Source organism: Polyodon spathula, chromosome 3 (assembly GCF_017654505.1).
Source record: "Polyodon spathula isolate WHYD16114869_AA chromosome 3, ASM1765450v1, whole genome shotgun sequence".
Classification (NCBI taxonomy): Eukaryota; Metazoa; Chordata; class Actinopteri; order Acipenseriformes; family Polyodontidae; genus Polyodon; species Polyodon spathula.
In genome coordinates this window covers 44,249,870-44,271,153 of record NC_054536.1, presented here as the reverse complement: position 1 = coordinate 44,271,153, position 21,284 = coordinate 44,249,870, and the positions used below count along the sequence as shown (strand labels likewise).

Genomic DNA, 21,284 nt, shown 5'->3' with positions numbered 1-21,284 from the left:
AGCTGTTAACATGATGCTTACTGCTGTCATAGATTCCATTTGTTTATGTTCCCAACAGCTAACAACGGAACTGAGCGAATGTTTATAGATGATCTCATCAAAAGGAGACAGATTTCGGTTGTGAACAAATATATACCATTCATAAATTCCATAGCGGCAGTTGCCGGTCTGCACAAATTATTTTATTAATATCAATATGGACGATTTTAGTTAGTTTTAAACTAAATTTGATTATCTAGGACAGTCGGATTAAGAACTCACGGGGCCCTGGGCACAGACTAGATAAATTTACCTTTTGTTGAGCAGCTTCGAATGTAGCAAGAGGTATTTCTACCACATTTTTTTTCTTCTGCTTGTAATTTATCAGTTCCAGATGGACCATCTTGCTCTTCATCTTTTTTTTTTTTTTTTAGTCACTTCACAGCTGTCTTGTAGGGGCTTGTCTGGGGTTTTTTTTTTTTTTTGTTTGTTTTTTTTGTTTTTTTGTAAAACAAGCTAAGTTTTTGGAATTTGTTGTACTAAAGCTGCTTCTTTTAAACATTTTTCTTTTTTCTGTTTCCGTTACCGCCCTCACTTGAGTAGCGATGGTAGGTAGCCAAATCCATGATTTACCAATTAACATATCAGCAGCAGTTAAAATACGTCTTTAACGTGAGTGTGAGCAAGCGTACAGTGGTAGTACATTAATGCACATGGCGTTGCAGTAAAAACAGGCAAGTTACGTTTCAAAAACACTGAAACCATTTTCAAAGAAGGGGGATGCCAAGTGTTATTAGATAAAAACTGTGAACAGTATGTAATGGTCTTACAGTGATGTACACTTGATACACATACATTCTAAGGCTCTGTAAATGAAATATGTAAGATCACAATTATGGGGCCCTGTGATGAAATGCCCGCCCCTGTGTATATTTTCTGTTATGTTGTGTGTTTAATGTTAGTGTATAGTCATTGGTACACGGGATATAAACGGGTCTGTGTGTTTAAAATGTATATTTGTATTTAGGCACAAGGATTGCACAGCACTTCACGTGCAAGTAAAAAGTAATAATATGTGAGCACGGGGAATTGCACTTTATTAATTCACGTGCAGTTGTACCGAGACTCCAATTGAATGATTGATTAGCAGTCGAGTCTTGGTACAGCTGCATAAAAACAATATGTTTTCACCCACTCGCGGTTGGGTGTTCGGTGAGTGGAGAATGGGAGAGAGAGTAGGAGAGTTACAATTTCAGTTGCTATTGCGTGCTGGTGGGACCAGCACGATACTTGTTTATTTAACTCACCGTGTTTGTTTGTCGATCTGCTCACCGTATTTTTCTTAAGTATAGTCCGTTTTTGTTTGTCTGTTTATTTTGGCGTAGAGTGCCGTGTTTCTGTTTTCGTGTTTAAACCTTTTATTTACAATAAACCGGCGCAAGCAAGCGCCATCATCATTTCACATCGTCTGTCTTTGTGTATTTCATTCCTTCCTGGTTGACGCCACCCACTTCGGCAGTCTCTGTGACAGGCCTCTAGTTTCTGAGGGCCCTGACCCTGGGCCCTGTAGGTCCGACCCTTAACGACCCTGTTTTTATGAATATATCCTCTCATGACTCAATGAAAAAATGTAAGGAATTAATTGCATATCCTTTCAGAGCATGTATCTACTCTTAATAAGCTGACAGTATTATTAGCTTTTCAGACAGGTAAGTGTCCCACTTTACAAGAGTTAACAACTGACTTTGTTGTGCCTGTTTATCTGATTCTATGAGTTAACCTCAACATTGCTTAGAGTTGCTAACATTAGGCATATGGTGGCTTTTACTCACAGGCATTATGGATACATTATAGTTTTTATATATATCGTAAGCCTACTGCATTTTTATAGGCTATTGGAGAACTCAAATGAACTGTTGGAAATAGTTTCACCATCAGAATCCATTTATTTGTTTTTTGCTGGTATTTCAGAGGACATTCTGATATCTGTTGAACCCCATCTGTGATCATGCTGGTTTTACAATACAGCAAGCATGCCTAAAACATTTTAAAGATGCTGAGGAGAATTTTGTGATTGATATAAGCTTGAAAAAATGTAATAGATTTTGAAATGGTTCCATTCTAAAGGGGAACTTGAATATGTAGGAAGGAGCCTGTGAAGACATTAAAACAGCTTGCAACACTAACTGATAAAAGGAAGGATGTAAACGGTCCCCTAAAATATTTTCTGTTGAATAAGCCAGCCCTTTTCAGGAACAGAATTTAACAGGCAGCATCTTTGACATCTTTGAACCTGGAGTCGTTACCTGACAAGAAAAAGCCTTACATTGTTGAGTCGAGGTAAATTTAAAAAGGGCCCAATAACACTGCAATGCACTAGATGGCAAAGGTTGTGCAAGAGCAATGTATAACAATAGACATTTTTAGACATTTTGACACACCAATGGTATCATAATGGTCAGAACCACTACAAACTGTTTCCATTGGAGTGCCATGGCTAGTATTGGATGAAGACAAATGTACATGATTTGTTCTAATTACAAATCCATTGTGAGATCATTGCTAGTAATTTTGTGGTCCTCTTTTCAGTCTACCAGGGTATTTAGGGTAATACATTAGGGTTAGAATATTATCCCAATGGTACAGTATTCCAAAGGTTTTTGCTAGCTGTAGCCTATACTGTACAGTGGAGTGTGGAAGTTATAGTTGAACAGGAGATTTACAAAACAGTTCTATAAGACTTGAAACCTCTTCTCTGAATATGTGTTTATTAATCTGCCATTCCATGTATGTTGCTGTTATTGATATTAAGTTTTTTCTAAGTGAGTAGAGGGGTAGTGGTGGGGCTGGGGGATATTAAGCAAGCCACCAGTGCTAGAAAATATAGGAAGTTGATAAAATCTTTTAGCAAGTCATCATCGATGGCAAAAACTGAAAAAAAGTTGTAAATACATTTATTAAACGTGTAGTAGTGTATCACTGAGTTGTTTAAGGTTTCCTACAATAATTGCCCATATTAATAAAATATAAACTTATGTGGAAACAAAATGCAATTATTTGCTAGAAAAAGTCATTTTTAACCTGATATTGCTCCAGGCTTGTAGAGTAATATAATGGTAAGCAAATAATGTACAGTATGCAAACAACCTAAATGAACTAGTCATACAGTAAAGGTCTGACTTCTGTTAAAGTAGAATGCACAGAATGTTAAAGTGAATGTAGTTACCAAAATAATTCCATATATTATCCATGCCATACACATCAATTCATTACTCGAATCTACAATGTGTAGTTTTGTAAGAAACATATGTTTCAGTGATAATGTATTGTCATTTTAAAAACATGATTTCTTTCAGTCATGCACTGAAGAGGGAAATTGTCCCCCAACCCTTCAGGGCCCTCTTTCCTGTCCTTTACCAATGTGCTTTCTTTGACCAAGCATAATACTGTTTGCACTAACATGGATAATTCTTGTTTTATTCAAATTAGGCCACAAGCAATGCATAACTTGATAAATATACACCAGTCAATAAGGCCAATATTTTAGTTTGTAGAACAAGTTGTATTCATTTTGCAGCATGACCAATGCATACCTATTGAGATGTGTCATTATTGCTGAAAGGCTGTTCCAGATCTGACATGCTAATAATCTGCAGGGGCTTGGCTTTGTGTTATCAACAGAGATTTGACAATTGTAAGGTAAACAAAAACAAAGTCAAGCTGACCAACGTTTGGTGTAACATATTTATCAGTGTTACTTTTAATTCTCACAGAATTTAACAAAGAATCTCATTACTGTATATGGGTGGTCAGCAGAGGAGGATAACTCCAGTAAATTTCTCCCAAAAAAAAAAAAAGTTGTTCATGGAACAGAGAACTAAAATTAATGAAGATCTGCTTCAGTTCCCTTTTGCAAAAACCTAATTTTGCAAATAAGGAAAATGACCAGTTTCCTCATCCACTGTTGTTTTTTGTGCAAAAAAGGTGGATGTTTTATGAAGTTGGCGGATCTGGGCATTTTGTTTAACAATAACACAGGTTTGTCTGTGTTGGAGCCTTAAACAGTGCATAATAATTATTTAAATTACTCTTGAATTACAGTTTTGAAAAGGACCACGAAGAAATAATGACAAGTTAAAAATTTAAAAAAAAAAGAAAAAGTACTGTGAAAGTATAACTTGGCAGGGTGGTAATCTATGTGGTGTTTACAATAACATGTACAAGGCAGTAGCTAGTCCAACTGGTGACTAGAAAAAGAAAGCCAGCAGAGGAGAGGAACATCATTTAATCATTGAGGTGGGCTCCATAGCAAAGCCAAACCCCTACTTTTGTGATAATTAGTAATTATTCAGGTTGTCAGTAGTGCAAGTGGATTCTTTTAGGGGTTGTGCTGGGGGTTCAACAGCCCTTATTGTTGTGCTGTTGTCACAATTTTCATTTCTGATGTGCTTTTTTTACTAAAATAAAAATACTAAAATATAGTTTCTGTAGTTTTTAAGTTTTGAACAAGCCTTAACCAACACAGCTTGGACTTGTAAAATGGGTACTTTTCAGTTGCACTTTTTTTGGCCGTTGATCTTTTAATTTATCATGCACTTATTTTTGAAAATCTGCAAGGTACTAAAGATACCATACAATATATATATATTATATATATAATATATCTATATATATCTATATATATAATATATTATATTAGATATAACCCATATCCTGACACACAGTAATATCTCTCCTCCAGGTTAGTCAGAATATCGCACCCATGAGTCTCAGAGATGATCATTTACTAAGTAAAATGTTCTTTACCACATGCTGTGCCACCCTGCTTTATTTAAGATGTGGAGTTAAATATTTCCTTTGAAAGGGACACTCCTACTAATGCTCTTAATACACGTTGACCAGCATGAAGGAGGCTTCTTAATAGTGCTGTACCTTCACATATTAGATAGGAAAAATGATTAAACTACTAAGAGACTAAGGGCCTCATTTACTAAAGGGCACTAAAATTTGAGCTAGCACGCACATAAAGTAGTGAGCCTAACATACGCGATAAATCTAAATTTACTGCCCTATTTACTAACAGAGAACACATTAATTTATGTGCACACTATTTGGCAAATTTACTGCGAGCAACAATTGAATGCACAGAATAATGTTAGAGACTTCACGTGACCACTTTTATATAAAAAGCCCCAGCAGACCAGGCACATCTTTGGCTTACATTAACCAAAAGCGCAGACACAGACACAGCGCTCAGCAGGGATGGGCAGAGGCAACGTAAAGTGAAACTGCACTGATTGCCTTTAAATTTTAACATGTATTCCTTGAATGTTGTAAAACAAATAAATAAATTCCTTTCTCCTTTAATGCACATACATTAAAAGTCGTGTTGTGCAAAGGCATATTTTTCTTTTTGTTCTGCTTACTTGAGAAATATTAATTGATAAGACGTAGCCTCAATTCTCTTCCCTGTTGGCATTGTCACCTTGCAGAGCAGGCACCATGGATTAGGGTGACAGTGCTATGCAAGTACAATCAATAGCACACGTCACATTGGGGAAGCCAGAAACCAGGGTAGAAGCCCACTTTCACATCCTGTAAACCAGTCCTCTGTGTGGGAAATTTAATATAATTCCCTGTGAGCTTTGTAAATTGCAGGTCATTTAATAGGTTGCAGTTAAACCTGAGTGACATAGTTTAAAATAAATAGTTAATACTCTAAAGCAGAGGTGTTCATTAGTTTATAAAATTGCATTGATGTACTGTATAGTTTTGGAATTCTTCTTTAAAACAACCCGCCTATTTAATATAACACATGTATTCAACATGTGCAATCTGCATTGTATGAGTGACATTCCCATTACACCAATCACAGCCCACAGAGGCAATAAAATAGCCAATCAAATGGCACACAGGATTTGTTTCCTCACACCCGCATGTAGCAGCACAGCAAATACATTTTTTGATTAAGATAGCGAAACAAAGGCTTGTTTAAACTATTTTACTTTGTGTAAATGTTTAAATCAAAAAAGTAGTTGGAGATGGGTGTGTGGCAGGCTGGCGAGTGGATAAAGGCCCAGAGACAGTCTGTAGTTCAAAAAAATAACTATTTTATTATAAATAAACACAAAAATGAAAGGGCACAAGGGCCAAAACAAAGCAATTTAAACACAAATAAAGCAAAAATACACTCACAAAAATAAAGGTTTCCAGGCTGGGCAATGCCTTCACTGGATTCAAAACATTCAAAAATCACAAACACCAAAACACCAACCTGCTTCCTCAGCTCCCTCCTCCTAAATGAAAAGCAGAGGCCTCCTTTTATGTCAGGTGGCTGGGCACTAATTGATCGTTAATTAAACTAATCATCTAATCAACCCCAGCCACCTGAACACAATGAACCAAGGCAGGTAGGGGAATTTAACCCCATCCCTGCCAATTTCTAAAGAGCAGAGCTGTGCTCTGCCACAGGGTGACAAAGCCCCCCCCCCCCCCCCCCCCCCCCCCCCCCCCCCCCCCCCCCCCCCCCCCCCCCCCCCCCCCCCCCCCACCCCCCCCCCCCACCCCCCACACCCCCCCCCCCCCCCCCCTCACCCCCCGTGTATGTATGTTGCGTGTTGTGTGTTAATGTTGGTGTATAGTCATTGGTACATGGGATATAAACGGGTCTGTGTAACACAAGTGTTTAAAATGTATATTTGTATTTTGTCATGAGGACTGCAAGTAAAAAGTAATAATATGTGAGCACAGGGAATTGCACTTTATTAATTCATGTGCAGTTATACCGCAACTCTAATTGAATGATTGATTAGCAATCGAGTCTCGATACAGCTGCATAAAAGCTGCATGTTTTCACCCACTCTGGGTTGTGTGTTCGGTGAGTGGAGAACGGGATTTATCTTATAATAATAATAATAATAATAATAATAATCATTAAATAGAAGCTCACTCTTTGTTTAGTGATAGTCCGTTTTGTTTGTCTCTCTTGTTTTGGCGAATGTGCCGTGTCCTGTGTTTTTTGTTTGCTACAAATGTTTATTTTCTGCCTGTTCTGTTCACTCATTAAATGTTGAGCGAAGCCATTCGCTCAGCTCCACCAAAATCCATCTCTCTCTCTGTTTATTTTCCTGTTTCTGTTTAGACGCCCCCCACTCCGGCCGTCTTTGTGACAAGACATCACAGAAGTGAATGGTGGAACACCGAAGATTCCAAAATCGTTAGCCAGATAATTTTTTCACTGAATACGGCAAGGTAATATGTTTGATTTGCAGTGTAATGGTTGCAGTTCTGAAAAATTATAATGTTCAACATCACTATGACACGCTGCGATAAAGCAAAGTTTAGTAGAAATGAAAGAAGCTATAGAGTCTTAACGAAGGGTTTTCTGATGTCAGCAAAGCAATTGCATGTGCTGCCAAACCTTTTTCAAGTGGTGACTTTGTTAAAAGGTGCATGCTTAAAGCAGCTATAATGTATTATGCCCTGAAGTTTTTTTAATGTTCTAATGTCTCGTAACACGGTTGCTGAGCGTATTACCGAAATGACAGGTAATATTAACTTTTATGTTATTGAAGAGCGCTTTAGGTTTAAGGATGTTCAACACAACCACAGGAAAGGATTTACTTTGCTGCACCAATACCCTGAAAACACGTAAACTATCCTTGCTGTATAGAGAGTCTAGGCAGTTATCCATTACAACTTGGCTTAATGAACTACTGTCCCTCTGAATCTATATATGTATACAGTCTTCCTACATATTTATGTAGTTATTTAGTGTATAAGGTATGTTACTTTTTGGTTCTTTTTGGTGCATCTAAACAACTAACCATAACTTGAACAAGATGTAATTTTGATAGGAATTGTGGCAAAGTGCCCCGCCCCTCTGTGTATTTTGTGTTGTATGTTGTGTGTTAATGTTGGTGTATAGTCATTGGTACACAGGATATAAACGAGTCTGTGTAACACGAGTGTTTAAAATGTATATTTGTATTTAGGCACGAGGACTGCACAGCACTTCATGTGCAAGTAAAAAGTAATAATATATGAGCACGGGGAATTGCACTTTATTAATTGATTCCAGCGAGGAAGAGGCACAAGAGATCAAATCACTAATCTCAGAGTCTTGATGCAAAAGCTTAATGATCATCAACAATCATTGTTCATGTGCGTCATTGATTTCAAGAAGGCGTTTGATTGGGTCTTGCATGACAAGTTGTGGATAACCATGATGAATATGGGATACCCTCCACACTTGATCAATTTAATGGTGAAGTTGTATAGAAAGCAGAGAGATAGAATCTGGGTAGCAGGAACACTATCAGAGTGGTTTCATGTAAAAAAGGGTGTCAGGCAAGGCTGTGTCATGTCACCCTATTTATTCAACATTCTAGCTGCAATGGTTATGCGTAAAGCACTTGATGGTTTTGCAGGAGGGATTCAGATTGGGGGCCGTCGAGTCTCAAACCTCAGGTACGCCAATGCCATCATTCTATTGGCCAATTCAGAAATGGAATTACAAGAATTGGTTGATCGTTTAGACAAAGCCAGCACTGAATACAGTCTCATGATAAACGTTGAAAAGACCAAAGTAATGAGTCTAAGGGGAACACCATGCAGAATATTGATTCAAGGTTCCAAACTAGAACAGGTGGACACCTTTCCCTATCTTGGGTCTCTCATTACAGAGGATGCTGAATGTACAAAATAAATTAGAGCTAGACTAGCTAAAGGTCAAGGTGTTGAAACAACTCTAAATAAAATATGTAAGAGTCACAACATTTCTCTGGGAACAAAGATCAGACTACTGAAGACTTTAGTATGGCCGGTGGTAACATATAGTTGTGAAAGTTGGACCATCAAGAAGAAAGATGAGAAAAGATTACAGGCTTTCGAAATGAAAGGACTCAGGAAGATTTTAAGAGTCTCTTGGGTTGCCCGAAAAACAAATGAATGGGTTTTGGCCAGAGCGGGCGTACAGAGGAATATACTGGACAACATCAAAAGAAGGAAACTGGTCTACTATGGTCACATTACATGGAAGGAAGGAGACTGCTTGGAGAAACAGATATTACAAGGTACAACACCTGGTTCACGAACACGAGGGAAACCAAGGACAACATGGATGGACAATATTAGAACGTGGATGGGCCTTACAACTGAAGAAGTGACGAGGAAAGCTCAAGACAGAGTTCAGTGGCAAAGATTTGTACATAATGCGACCAACCCTCGGATCGAGGAAGGTTGAAGACAAGACAAGACAATTCACGTGCAGTTGTACCGCGACTCCAATTGAATGATTGATTAGCAATAGAGTCTCACTACAGTTGCATAAAAGCAGCATGTTTTCACTCACTCGGGGATGTGTTTTCGGTGAGTGGAGAATGGGATTGGAGACGGAGGTTAGAATAATAATAATAGTAAATAGTTAAAATATCAGCTCTCCGTGTTTGTCTTTGTAGTCCGTTTTGTTTGTCTCTTTAATTTGGCGAAAGTGCCGTGTCCTGTGTTTTTGTTTGTGTTTTTATTTACTGTTCTGGTCATTCATTAAATGCTGAGCGAAACCAATCGTTCAGCTCCACCTCTCTGTTGTTTATTTTCTGGTTCCTGTTTCTGGTCTGATGTCACCCACTACAGCCATCTTTGTGACACGTGGTGTCATAGTGGGATTACCAGCTCCTCCTAGACGCAGACCAGAGCAGGAACCACAGTTTCTTGTTAAAAAAACAAAAAAAACAAAAACAAAAAAATGCCAGAAGACATCAGGCTGAGGGACTGGATCCAAGACAATGCTGGGTTGGAGGCCCAGTCCATGCCCATAACCATCCAGGTCCTGTGGCTGATGGACAAGGAGCGATGGGAGGCATATGAGAGGGAACACACCCCAAACTCCCTGGAGGAAGGTGTGGAGTTGGTTTCTGCTACATGGATACAGCTATAAACAGAACAGCAGCCCAGGTAGCAGTGTCTCCAGCGCCCAGGCGGGGGGACCACGAGAGTCCAGCGCCCAGACGGAGGGACAGAGGATACCAGCAGGTAAGCAATGAATACCTGCTGGTATCACTTCCCCCACCAGCAGAGGATGAATGCCTGCTGGTATCACTTCCCCCACCAGCAGAGGATGAATGCCTGCTGGTATCACTTCCCCCACCATCACGAGGAGAGGAGCTGGATCTGCCTCTGCCTCCATCACCATCAGGGAGAGGAGCAGGAGCTGCCTCTCCCTTCACCAGAAGGACCAGGACTAGATGCTGGCGGTCCTCAGCAGCCTGTTTTTATTTATTTATTTATTTATTTATTTTTATGTAAACAGTGAAAATGGCCCATCCACTTAATGTTTCCAACCACAGTGCCCCTTCTGTCTGTAGTTATCATATCGTTGTTCAACTTTTCAAAACAGATAAAGAAACAGTGTTATTACACCTCAAGTGGGCCACATTCTGTGGTGTTTCCTCTGTATTTGTTTGATAATACATAAACAACATGCAATGTAGGAATAGGTCCCAAGAAGCTGCTGTGTGCATTAGAAAGAGGAGCTGTGCAAAAATTGTGTCTGAAAGACCATTTTGATGAACTTTTGATCTTTTTTTTTTTTTTTTTTATAGTTATGCATGAAAAATAAATCTCATGGTATATCATTTTAAGTGTCAGTTTAGTAGCAGTGGAAAATCTTAATAAATCTGTAATAATAGTGATGTTACACTGGTTAAAACATTTGTAAAATGGGACACTTATAGTGGTCATTAACAACAGTAGATGACTGTCTACCAGTTAGCAGATTTTAAATGTTTACTTTGGTACTTTCCAAGTGTGCCGCTGTACTATGAATTGCTTATCTCTGGGATTATATGTTTCTCAAACTTTAAATAATTCAGGTATAACAAAAACATTTGGTGCATTTGGGTTAGATAAAAGTTTCCTTTGAAATGTAAATACAATCCTGCAAGTTGAATTGCTGGATATTATAATAAATAAAAACGCTTAATTTGAATGATTACGTAGCTGCCTGTGAAATGTATTTTTTGTTTTGGGGGTGACAGGAATGTAAAGGCTGTTAATGTTCCAAGTGAGAAAGAAATAACTAATTTTGTTTTAAAAAAAAAAAAAAAAAAAAAAAGGAGTTATTTAATTACTGGAGTATGGGGGTGCAGTTCTAAATATAATGTATTCTGTGAAGCCGAGAGGAATTGTGGAACATGTTTTGCTTTCCTCAGAAGAATCATTTGTGCTATTATACATTTTTTTCACTACATTTACAAATATATCTTAATATACTGCAATTGGATATTGGTTGTGGTGAACCACTGGTAAATGCTGACAAACATAAAAAGCATGATTACACCCTTAAATAAATGCAACAATAATTACTGCATCTTACACAGCTCTTTGGTCGCTCTTATTCTGTGGTTTCAGAATAAAACGGAAGTTTCAGGCCATGAGGGATAAAATGGTTTACAACACACACCCCCAACCCCCATTGCTTAAATCCTTTGACTGCTTCCTGAGTCTTAAACCACAGGCCAGAAAGTGGAGCTGTGAAGGGCATCTTGTTCAGACATGATATCTACAATTGAGAGCGAACCATAAAAGCAGAAATGAAAGGATATACTTACAATGTCAAACTCTAGTGAAATCTAATAATAGTGCAAGTTACAAAGAAAATGTTATGTTTAGTATTCTGGACATCACCAACCTCACCTATGGTTTCAAATTGTGGATTTATTTATGAATATGTATTGTTAAAAGGACCAGGTTTTCATTCAGACAAAGTTTCCCCTTCATTTTCTTTAAAGCAACGATAAGAGAAAAAGCTCAAACCAAGGGACTAAGCCAAACATTTTGACAGCACTCATGGAATAATACTATACTATACTTCAGTTCATCAGTCCACAGTGTACTTAAAACATACCTACCTACACTTTTCAGAATAGTTATGATGAGATTATTACACTCCACTGCAGAACAACATATGTAGCTGAATTGCAATCATTTTACTAAACATCTGTTGTTTAGCAGCAAAGATCTTTCAAAGACCAGTTTGCCCTCCAAATAAATATATATTAGAGATATATATTATATATATAAAAGTATATTATATATATATATTATATAATAATATATATATATATATATATATATATTTTAATGTAATCACCTGCAATTCTAGTAGCCAAACTGTAGAGCTAGATAATATATACTATATATATATATAGATATATATATATATAGTATATATATATATATATGTGTGTGTGTATATATATATATATATATATATATATATATATATATATATATATATATATATATATATATATATATATATAGAGATTACATTTCGTAGTATGGATGAAACCATACCTTTCAGATAATAAATTAGCTACTCTAATCAAACTTACCACTTGCTGTCCTCTGAAGATGTTGCCTCAGATCTTTCAACTTCATTTGGAGGTACTCAGCAGTGAAACTGGATGTCATTGTTGAAAATGAAACGTTGATCTACGACTGCATTGTGCGCTTACTCTCACAATCACACATGTCTTTGTAGAATGAGTTTTAGTTTTAGTGAACTAAGATAAGGAAATGGGTTTTCTGTATCTGATTGGCTTGTCAAAGAATACCACGAATCTCTATAGAAAAAAACCCTACAACAAACCCTAAAAATATCAATCACAATAACAAAATGAATGTTACTCAATAAAGACTGAACAGTGTTAAAGGATGTGAGTGCATTTTATACAACCATGAGAATTTGATCACAATTTTCTTTTTTTATTATTATTATTATGCATAGAATCTGAGAACATTATTTAACCTAAAGTAGTACCACAGATCATGTTTTAAAATCAAAAACAGTATAACATTTTTTTTTTTTTTTTTAAACTGCACATTTGAGACCTATGTATTTAATGGAAATGCAGAACATTTATGGAAACTACATTTGAATCAAAGAGTCATACTTATGTATGCAAGATGTTATTGCAATGTTTTAAGTAATGTTCTCAAAACAGATTTTCTTATAACATGTCAGAGAAAAATTTCTTTTTCACATACTGTTCTTTCTAGAACATTACAATGACCCCTGATAGTCTGAGATTAGAATGGTGTCAGTATTTTTTTCGAAATGAAGGTGTTGACATTGATGACATTGTCTTCTGGCTAAGCAGACACGATGGCGATATTTTGAATGAACCATACCCAGTGCTGGATACTGAGGGGTTTTGGATGGCAGGCTGGAAGTTCCGGGTGAGATTGTGAAAGGAAGAGGGTGAAGAGTATGTGCTGCACCACTTACCTAATGTTTTTATGATTGGAACAGACAGAGGACATTGTTTTTATCCATGGCAGCCAAAACAGTGCAGAAAGTGTGGCTCCATTGACTGCCTTTCCAGTGACTGTGTGATGCTGAAGTACAGAAGATGTGGGGAGATTGGTCACAACATCCAGGACCCTATTGACAGTGGTGACCAAAAAGCAAAAAGAAGGGAGGTCATGATTGTTGGGGACTCCATATTGAGAAACACAGCAAGTTCAATTCGCAGTTTGGACCCCCTTACTACAACAGTGTGCTGCCTTCCGGGAGCCTCGGTCAAGCACATCACTGAGAACGTGGACAGGCTCCTAGAACGAACAGGAGACGACCCGGTAGTAGTCGTCCACATCGGTACAAACAACATTGGAAGAGACAGACCAAAATCCCTGCAAAACAAATTCAGAGAGCTAGGAAGGAAATTAAAAGAGAAAACCAAAACTGTGGTATTTTCTGGTATACTACCCGCACCTTGCAAAGGACCATATGGACAGCTGGAAATAATTAATCAAAACGAATGGCTGAAGACGTGGTGCACACAGGAAGGCTTCACCTATCTTGATCATTGGACCACATTCTACAATGAGGGCTATCTGTATAGACAGGATGGACTGCATTTAAATAACAAGGGAACTAGTCTACTCGGAGAAAAGATCCTCGAGCAGGTTCGGAAGCATTTAAACAAGAAAGGAAGGGGGGAGAAATCAACAAAAAAACAGAAGGGAGACCACATCAAAACAAGAACAACAACTCAGGTAAGACAACCATTAAATGTATTTATCTAAATGCTAGAAGTATCAGAAACAAAATTCTAGAACTTGAAGCTACTGCACTAACAGGTAACTATGATGTGATAGGTGTTACAGAAACTTGGTTATCTGAGAGTGATGGGGACGAATATAATATTTGTGGGTATACACTGTATAGGAAAGACAGGCAGGACAGAAGAGGAGGAGGGGTAGCGCTATACATAAGAAACAGTCTTGAAGCCCAGCTGTTAAACCTGGACAAAGAAAATAAAACCGAATCAATATGGGTCAGAATAACAGACAAAAATTCAAAGGGCATAATAATAGGAGCATGCTATAGACCGCCAGATTCAGATGGTGAGCAAAATAATCTGTTATACAATGACATTAGAAATGTGTGTAGCAAAGGAGAAGCCATACTAATGGGGGATTTCAACTTCCCCCAAATAAAATGGGAAAACCCGGTGGGTAGCACGAAGGATGAAATAGAAATGGTGGAAATGACAAATGACTGCTTCCTAACACAATTTGTGAAGGCACCCACTAGAGGGGAGGCATGCCTTGATTTAGTCTTTTCAAATAACGAAGATAGAATAACTAAAACAGAGGTCAGAGAACCACTGGCAAACTCAGACCACAACATGGTCTCATTTGAAGTGTTTTTTAAATCCCCAAAAGTAAAGACTAAAGCTAAGGTTTACAATTTTAGAAAAGCAAACTATGAAGGTATGAAACAGAGACTAACAGAAGTAGATTGGAGTAAAATAGAGAAAACACCCACAGAAGAAGGATGGTTGTTCTTCAAAAATGTAGTACTAGAGGCGCAAAACAATTATATCCCTAAAGTAGACAAATCTAAATGTAAAACTAAATTGCCAAAATGGTTTAATAGATCAATTTAAAAAAATATTCAGCGAAAAAAGGCACTTTACAGAGCATTAAAAAAGGACCAAAAAGAAAGTACGCAGAAAGAGTACACAGAACTGCAAACGCAAGTCAAAAAGGAAGTTAGAAAGGCCAAGAGAGAAATAGAAATGAACATTGCTAAGGGAGCTAAAACCAATTCCAAAATGTTTTTCCAATATTACAACAGCAAGAGAACATTCAAAGAGGAGATTAAATGTTTAAGAGATACAAATGGCAAAATCGTAGAGGAAGAAAAAAAAAATAGCAAATATGTTAAATGATTACTTTTCACAAGTTTTTACAAAGGAAGATACTGACAACATGCCCCACATGTCATCCAGTTCCTATCCAGTTTTAAATAACTTTAGCATAACTGAGGCAGAAGTGTTAAAGGGACTAGGAGCTCTTAAAATAAACAAATCCCCTGGGCCGGATGAGATCCTCCCAGTAGTACTCAAAGAAATGAAAGAAGTAATTTACAAACCGCTAACCAAGATCATGCAGCAGTCTCTTGACACAGGGGTGGTACCGACAGACTGGAAAATTGCAAACGTAATACCGATCCACAAAAAGGGAAACAAAACTGAACCAGGTAACTACAGACCAGTAAGCCTGACTTCTATTATATGCAAACTTATGGAAACTATAATAAGATCCAAAATGGAAAATTACCTATATGGTAACAGGGTACTGGGAGATAGTCAACATGGTTTTAGGAAAGGGAGATCGTGTCTAACTAACTTGCTTGATTTTTTTTGAGGATGCAACATCGATAATGGATAATTGCAAAGCATATGACATGGTTTATTTAGATTTCCAGAAAGCTTTTGACAAAGTCCCGCACAAAAGATTAATTCTCAAACTGAACGCAGTTGGGATTCAAGGAAACACATGTACATGGATTAGGGAGTGGTTAACATGTAGAAAACAGAAAGTACTGATTAGAGGAAAAACCTCAGAATGGAGTGTGGTAACCAGCGGTGTACCACAGGGATCAGTATTAGGTCCTCTGCTATTCCTAATCTACATTAATGATTTAGATTCTGGTATAGTAAGCAAACTTGTTAAATTTGCAGACGACACAAAAGTAGGAGGAGTGGCAAACACTGTTGCAGCAGCAAAGGTCATTCAAAATGATCTAGACAAGATTCAGAACTGGGCAGACACATGGCAAATGACATTTAATAGAGAAAAGTGTAAGGTACTGCACGCAGGAAATAAAAATGTACATTATAAATATCATATGGGAGATATTGAAATTGGAGAAGGAATCTATGAAAAAGACCTAGGAGTTTTTGTTGACTCAGAAATGTCTTCATCTAGACAATGTGGGGAAGCTATAAAAAAGGCTAACAAGATGCTCGGATACATTGTGAAAAGTGTTGAATTTAAATCAAGGGAAGTAATGTTAAAACTGTACAATGCACTAGTAAGACCTCATCTTGAATATTGTGTTCAGTTCTGGTCACCTCGCTATAAAAAAGATATTGCTGCTCTAGAAAGAGTGCAAAGAAGAGCGACCAGAATTATTCCGGGCTTAAAAGGCATGTCATATGCAGACAGGCTAAAAGAATTGAATCTGTTCAGTCTTGAACAAAGAAGACTACGTGGCGACCTGATTCAAGCATTCAAAATTCTAAAAGGTATTGACAGTGTCGACCCAAGGGACTTTTTCAGCCTGAAAAAAGAAACAAGGACCAGGGGTCACAAATGGAGTTTAGAAAAAGGGGCATTCAGAACAGAAAATAGGAGACACTTTTTTACACAGAGAATTGTGAGGGTCTGGAATCAACTCCCCAGTAATGTTGTTGAAGCTGACACCCTGGTGTGGCAGTGCTAGGAATGCCTCTGAGTTCGGCAAGGCTGCCAAAAATAAAGAACCTGATATTGAAGGAGCAGAAGAAACATTAAGTGCAGCAGAAATAATCGGGGAGCATCAGATTATGAGAACGGTCAGAGCCAGGTAGGGGGTGACAGGACCCAGTGCAAACCAACCTGCAAAAGAACAGAGAAAACCAAAGGAGAGAAGAAGAACCAAGAATCCAGAAGAAGACGAAAATAGTAGAGGGACCAGTAGTTGCGGACAAGGCCAGGGAAACAATAGTGACAGAGCCTCCGGTGGAGAGTGAAGCACCAGTTGAGACAGACCTGCCTGCAACTAAGACTGCTGCTGAACAGCTGTCAACATCCAAAGACATTCAAGAAGAAGCCAAGAGCAGGATTTTCAGAAAACAGTGTTATTGTATCAAACTCATGGTACAGTAACAAGGACTTTAGTAGCAAGTGATTTTCAAATGCAATGTGTTAATTACATCAATCCATTAATGCTTTGAAATTGAGTCTGAGGTCGTTAATGAATGCATTTTTCGTTAAAAAGCTTAATTGTCACATGAGACACTTCCTGTCTCAACGACTAAGTACAGGGAACTTGTTAATCAAAATGCACATTAACAAAATCAAGAAAAATAAATGTAAGCAAAATTCACTAGTGCGCTTTCCATCCATTTGTCGAGCGTGTTTATAAGTTACTCCATAAAACTACTACAAAAATAGTAGCCATATAAGGGCGAAAAAATGGTTTTCCATCCACTGCAAATTCTAGCTAGTCAAAGGGAATTCCCTGTGACGTTTCGTGATGCCATAGCCTAATTTGCAGGGGTCCCTACATTTTCAGGTTATTCGCAAGAAATATACTCGTTAAATGATTTTCCATACTATTTTATTTTTATATATACAGTGCCTATACAAAGTCTACACCCCCTTTAACTTTTTTCACATGTTCTTGTGTCAGTGCCTCAGAGTTTCATGCATTTAAATTAAGATTTTTTTCCACTTATCTACATACCATACTCCACACTGTTAAGAGTAAAAAAGATTTTACTGAGAAAAACATTATATATTAAAAATACAAAATTGAGAGATCATAATTGGATAAGTCTCCACCCCCTGAGTTAATACTTGGTGGAAGCACCTTTGGCAGCAATTACAGCTGTAACTCTGTTGGGATAGGTCTCCACCAACTTTGCACACCTAGATTTGGCAATATTTGACCATTCTTCTTTACAAAGTTGTTCAAGCTCTGTCACGTTCCTTGGGGAGCGTTGATGAACAAGAATCTTTAAGTTATGCCACATATTTCCGATTGGATATAGGTCAGGGTCTGGGACACTCAAGGACATTTACATTTTTGTTCCTTAGCCACTCCAGTGTAGCTTTTGCTGTGTGCTCTGGGTTGTTGTCATGCTGAAAGGTGAACTTCCGTCCCAGTTTCAGTTTTCTTGAAGAGGGCAGCAGGCTGTCATGTATATTTATGTTTTTACATCTAAGGTCATATCACAATGTGGTTTCCTCACAAATTACTATTAAAGAAGTCACTATAGTTCACCAATTATGCTATAAACTACAGAAATACATTACTCCAACAATTCTGGCTTAATTTTAATTGATTAAATCATGAATGCTTACTCTTTATAAAAGAGCACCTTGTACTAAACAAAAAAAAAACACAAACAATTTAAGAAATAATGATTTTTAACTAGTTTTATTATACAGCACACAAGGATAAACAAAGACAACACATAATAGATAATCTAAATCTAATAGCTATAGGCAACTCTTGATAGGTTAATAATTATATATTTACCCTTGTGGCGCTTGAAGAAAGGTTTTTGTTTCAAAATTTTGCAAGTCCAGCTGTAAAAAGAGTCCATAAATGTGCAAAACTTGATTTAAGAGTCGTGGAGTTTTGTTGCAAATTGTTAGATTCCAAAAAACAATGTGTGAAGTTTTTCTTTTAAAATCCCACGGTTTGCAGTTAATTCTCTTCAGAGATTGTCTTTGATTGCAGTTCAATTCAAAGTTTAGTTCCAAGGCAGATCAAAGTTCTTAAGTTGAAGAAAGTTTTCTCCAACAAGGCATCTTCTGTAGCTTCCAGTTGTGTAGATGATTCCTCAAAGAATAGCTCCAGAATAGATCCTGAACGGATGGAAAAATCAAGACCCAGAAATCATTTGATTTCCAGTCTTTTAAAATTGGCATGAGATGGGTGTTCTGAGACACCAGCCAATCATTTGAGATTGACCCAAAATGTAAACTCATTGGCAGTTGTCCTTAGAAAAGGTGTGTCCTTGATCTTCAAGTAATTCTTGTCCACGTCTTGGATAAGGCTGTCCATCAAATATCTTCTTAAAAGGTAATTTAAGAAAAGTCTCTTTTATTAATAACTCCACTGTGCTCCTTCCTGTCTATAACACCTTCATGTTCATGTTGCCCACAAAAAGATGAATAACTCCATACCTTATTACATATGGCTACTCAGAGCCTGAGTAACACAAATTATATTTGGTTATAAAGTACTATTTGTTCATTTTAAATTGTAACTTATTCTTTACAGATTTAACCATGTATGTGCCAAATGTCATTGTAAGGCACAAAACCAATATTTCCAATCCTTAATATCATACCGACAGTTATCAAAATACAATTTGACATACAACAATCTTCACAATGTGTATAGTGTTTGGTATTGTTAGTTTGAAATTTATGAACAAAATGTTAATGTCACTCTTGTATTTAGAAAGTTTTAGGAACACTATGTATACGCATCTAAACATTTTAAAGGTTTGCTGACTGGCAAAGTTAATTCAAAGACATTCTCTAACCCACTTAGAGTTATTCATAAATTTCAATAAACATTTTAGCACCTGGGTTGGAGACAGCCTTTTTATCAGAGTCTGACCATTTAGAAAAACAGACACACCTTCTTATCTAATCAACACAATCTTGTTCATTTCTTCCTGGCCCTGGCTAGCAGATCTGCAGACTGCTTTCTCAGTTTCTTTTGAAGCTTGCATTTTAAGTTGGGTGAGGGGAGATGAGAGAAAGAATGCATGAAGAACTCAGCACATACAAGAAAAATATGAAATTATATTATAATACATAAATTTCCCTCACAAGGTTTTCCTCAAGGACTTCTCTGTACTCTGAGCTAATTTAGGATTGCTATTACAAGAGGGGTGGACACTTATCCAACCAAGCTATTTCAGTTTTTATTTTTAATTAATTTTCTACATATTTCTAGAATATTTTTTTACACTTGGATGTTGTGGGGTAGGATGTGTAGATAAATGAAAAAAAAAAAACAATTTTAATGCATTTTAATTCCAGGCTATAAGGCAACAAAAGGTGAAAATTTTGAAAGGGGATGTAGACTTTCTATAGGCACTGTATATATATATATATATATATATATATATATATATATATATATATATATATATATATATATATATATATATATATTTTTTTTCAGGAATGCTTCTTCCTGCACCGAATAGCTAAATGTCATGATCTACCCTGTGACAGTTACCATGGCGATCACACGCTCTGTTATCCGTGAACAGGACCTGAGGAACTATGAATTCTTTTGCTAAAATACTAAGAAAAATGATGTAGCCTTAACAATTATTTTGATAAGTTGAACTATAAAATGACCTTGACAAAATGTTTTGCTTAGTTTCATCTCCTGACTCCAAATAAGATATATGGAATATTGAGCTATTTATTTTTTGTGGAATTTTAGTTCATGTAAACAATATTCCAAATTTGAATTATTTTCAAATGTAATTTTTAATATTTGTAAAAGATTTGCATACAATGCATTTGAGATATGTAAAATTATGTATAGATAATGTGTTAACATTTAAATGAAGTGTACAATTTTGTGAAGGCCTTACTGAAGATAGAGAATATATTCCTCCTCAGTCATCCAGGCAGCAAGAACCGTTGGAACTGTACTAGATATTTAAATGGTTGGGAAAGGTATGTAACAAAACACATGATTCACAGAAATTGTTTCGAGTTGAACCCTTCGCCAGCTGAAAAATAGAAGTTGTATATTTAAGGCACAAAGGGGTGCAGAGGCATATAACAAAAACATAGAACTTCCATATGAAAAAACAAACGAACACAAATGCTGAAAATATTTTATTTATTTATTTATGCATTTGACAGTGAGTCATACATACAATTTTGAACATTTTTGCCATGTCATAATATGTATTGCACCCAGATTTAGCTATGAGTTCATTTTGATTGGCAGTCCCTGGACAAGCACAAAAAACGGAAAAAGAAAACCATACAAATAAAGTAACATATACAGAAGGGACTATGATCGAGCATGAGATGAATAACCCAAGACAGCAGCAACTTCACATCCCCAAAATTAACTCCAAAAGACAATCTCATCACACACCCATTCCAGGATCAGAAGCATCCACACTGCCACAATTCTATAATGGATATATACTAGACAAAAAATATATACTTAGATCAAATAAAATACA

The 21,284-nt window shown here is 36.9% G+C and overlaps 1 protein-coding gene across 3 annotated transcripts in view; it reads right to left on the bottom strand.

Moving 5' to 3' along the window:
- The window catches only part of LOC121313119 (genetic suppressor element 1-like), an 87,853-nt gene extending 75,350 nt beyond the window's left edge, over nt 1–12,503 (bottom strand). For all 3 annotated transcript variants that reach the window (XM_041245302.1, XM_041245304.1, XM_041245303.1), the window contains exon 1: nt 12,375–12,503. In XM_041245302.1, the coding sequence (XP_041101236.1) occupies nt 12,375–12,453 (79 nt within the window). In that variant the 5' untranslated portion in view covers nt 12,454–12,503. The remainder of the gene's footprint in view (nt 1–12,374) is intronic.
- Between the last annotated feature and the right edge of the window lie 8,781 nt (nt 12,504–21,284).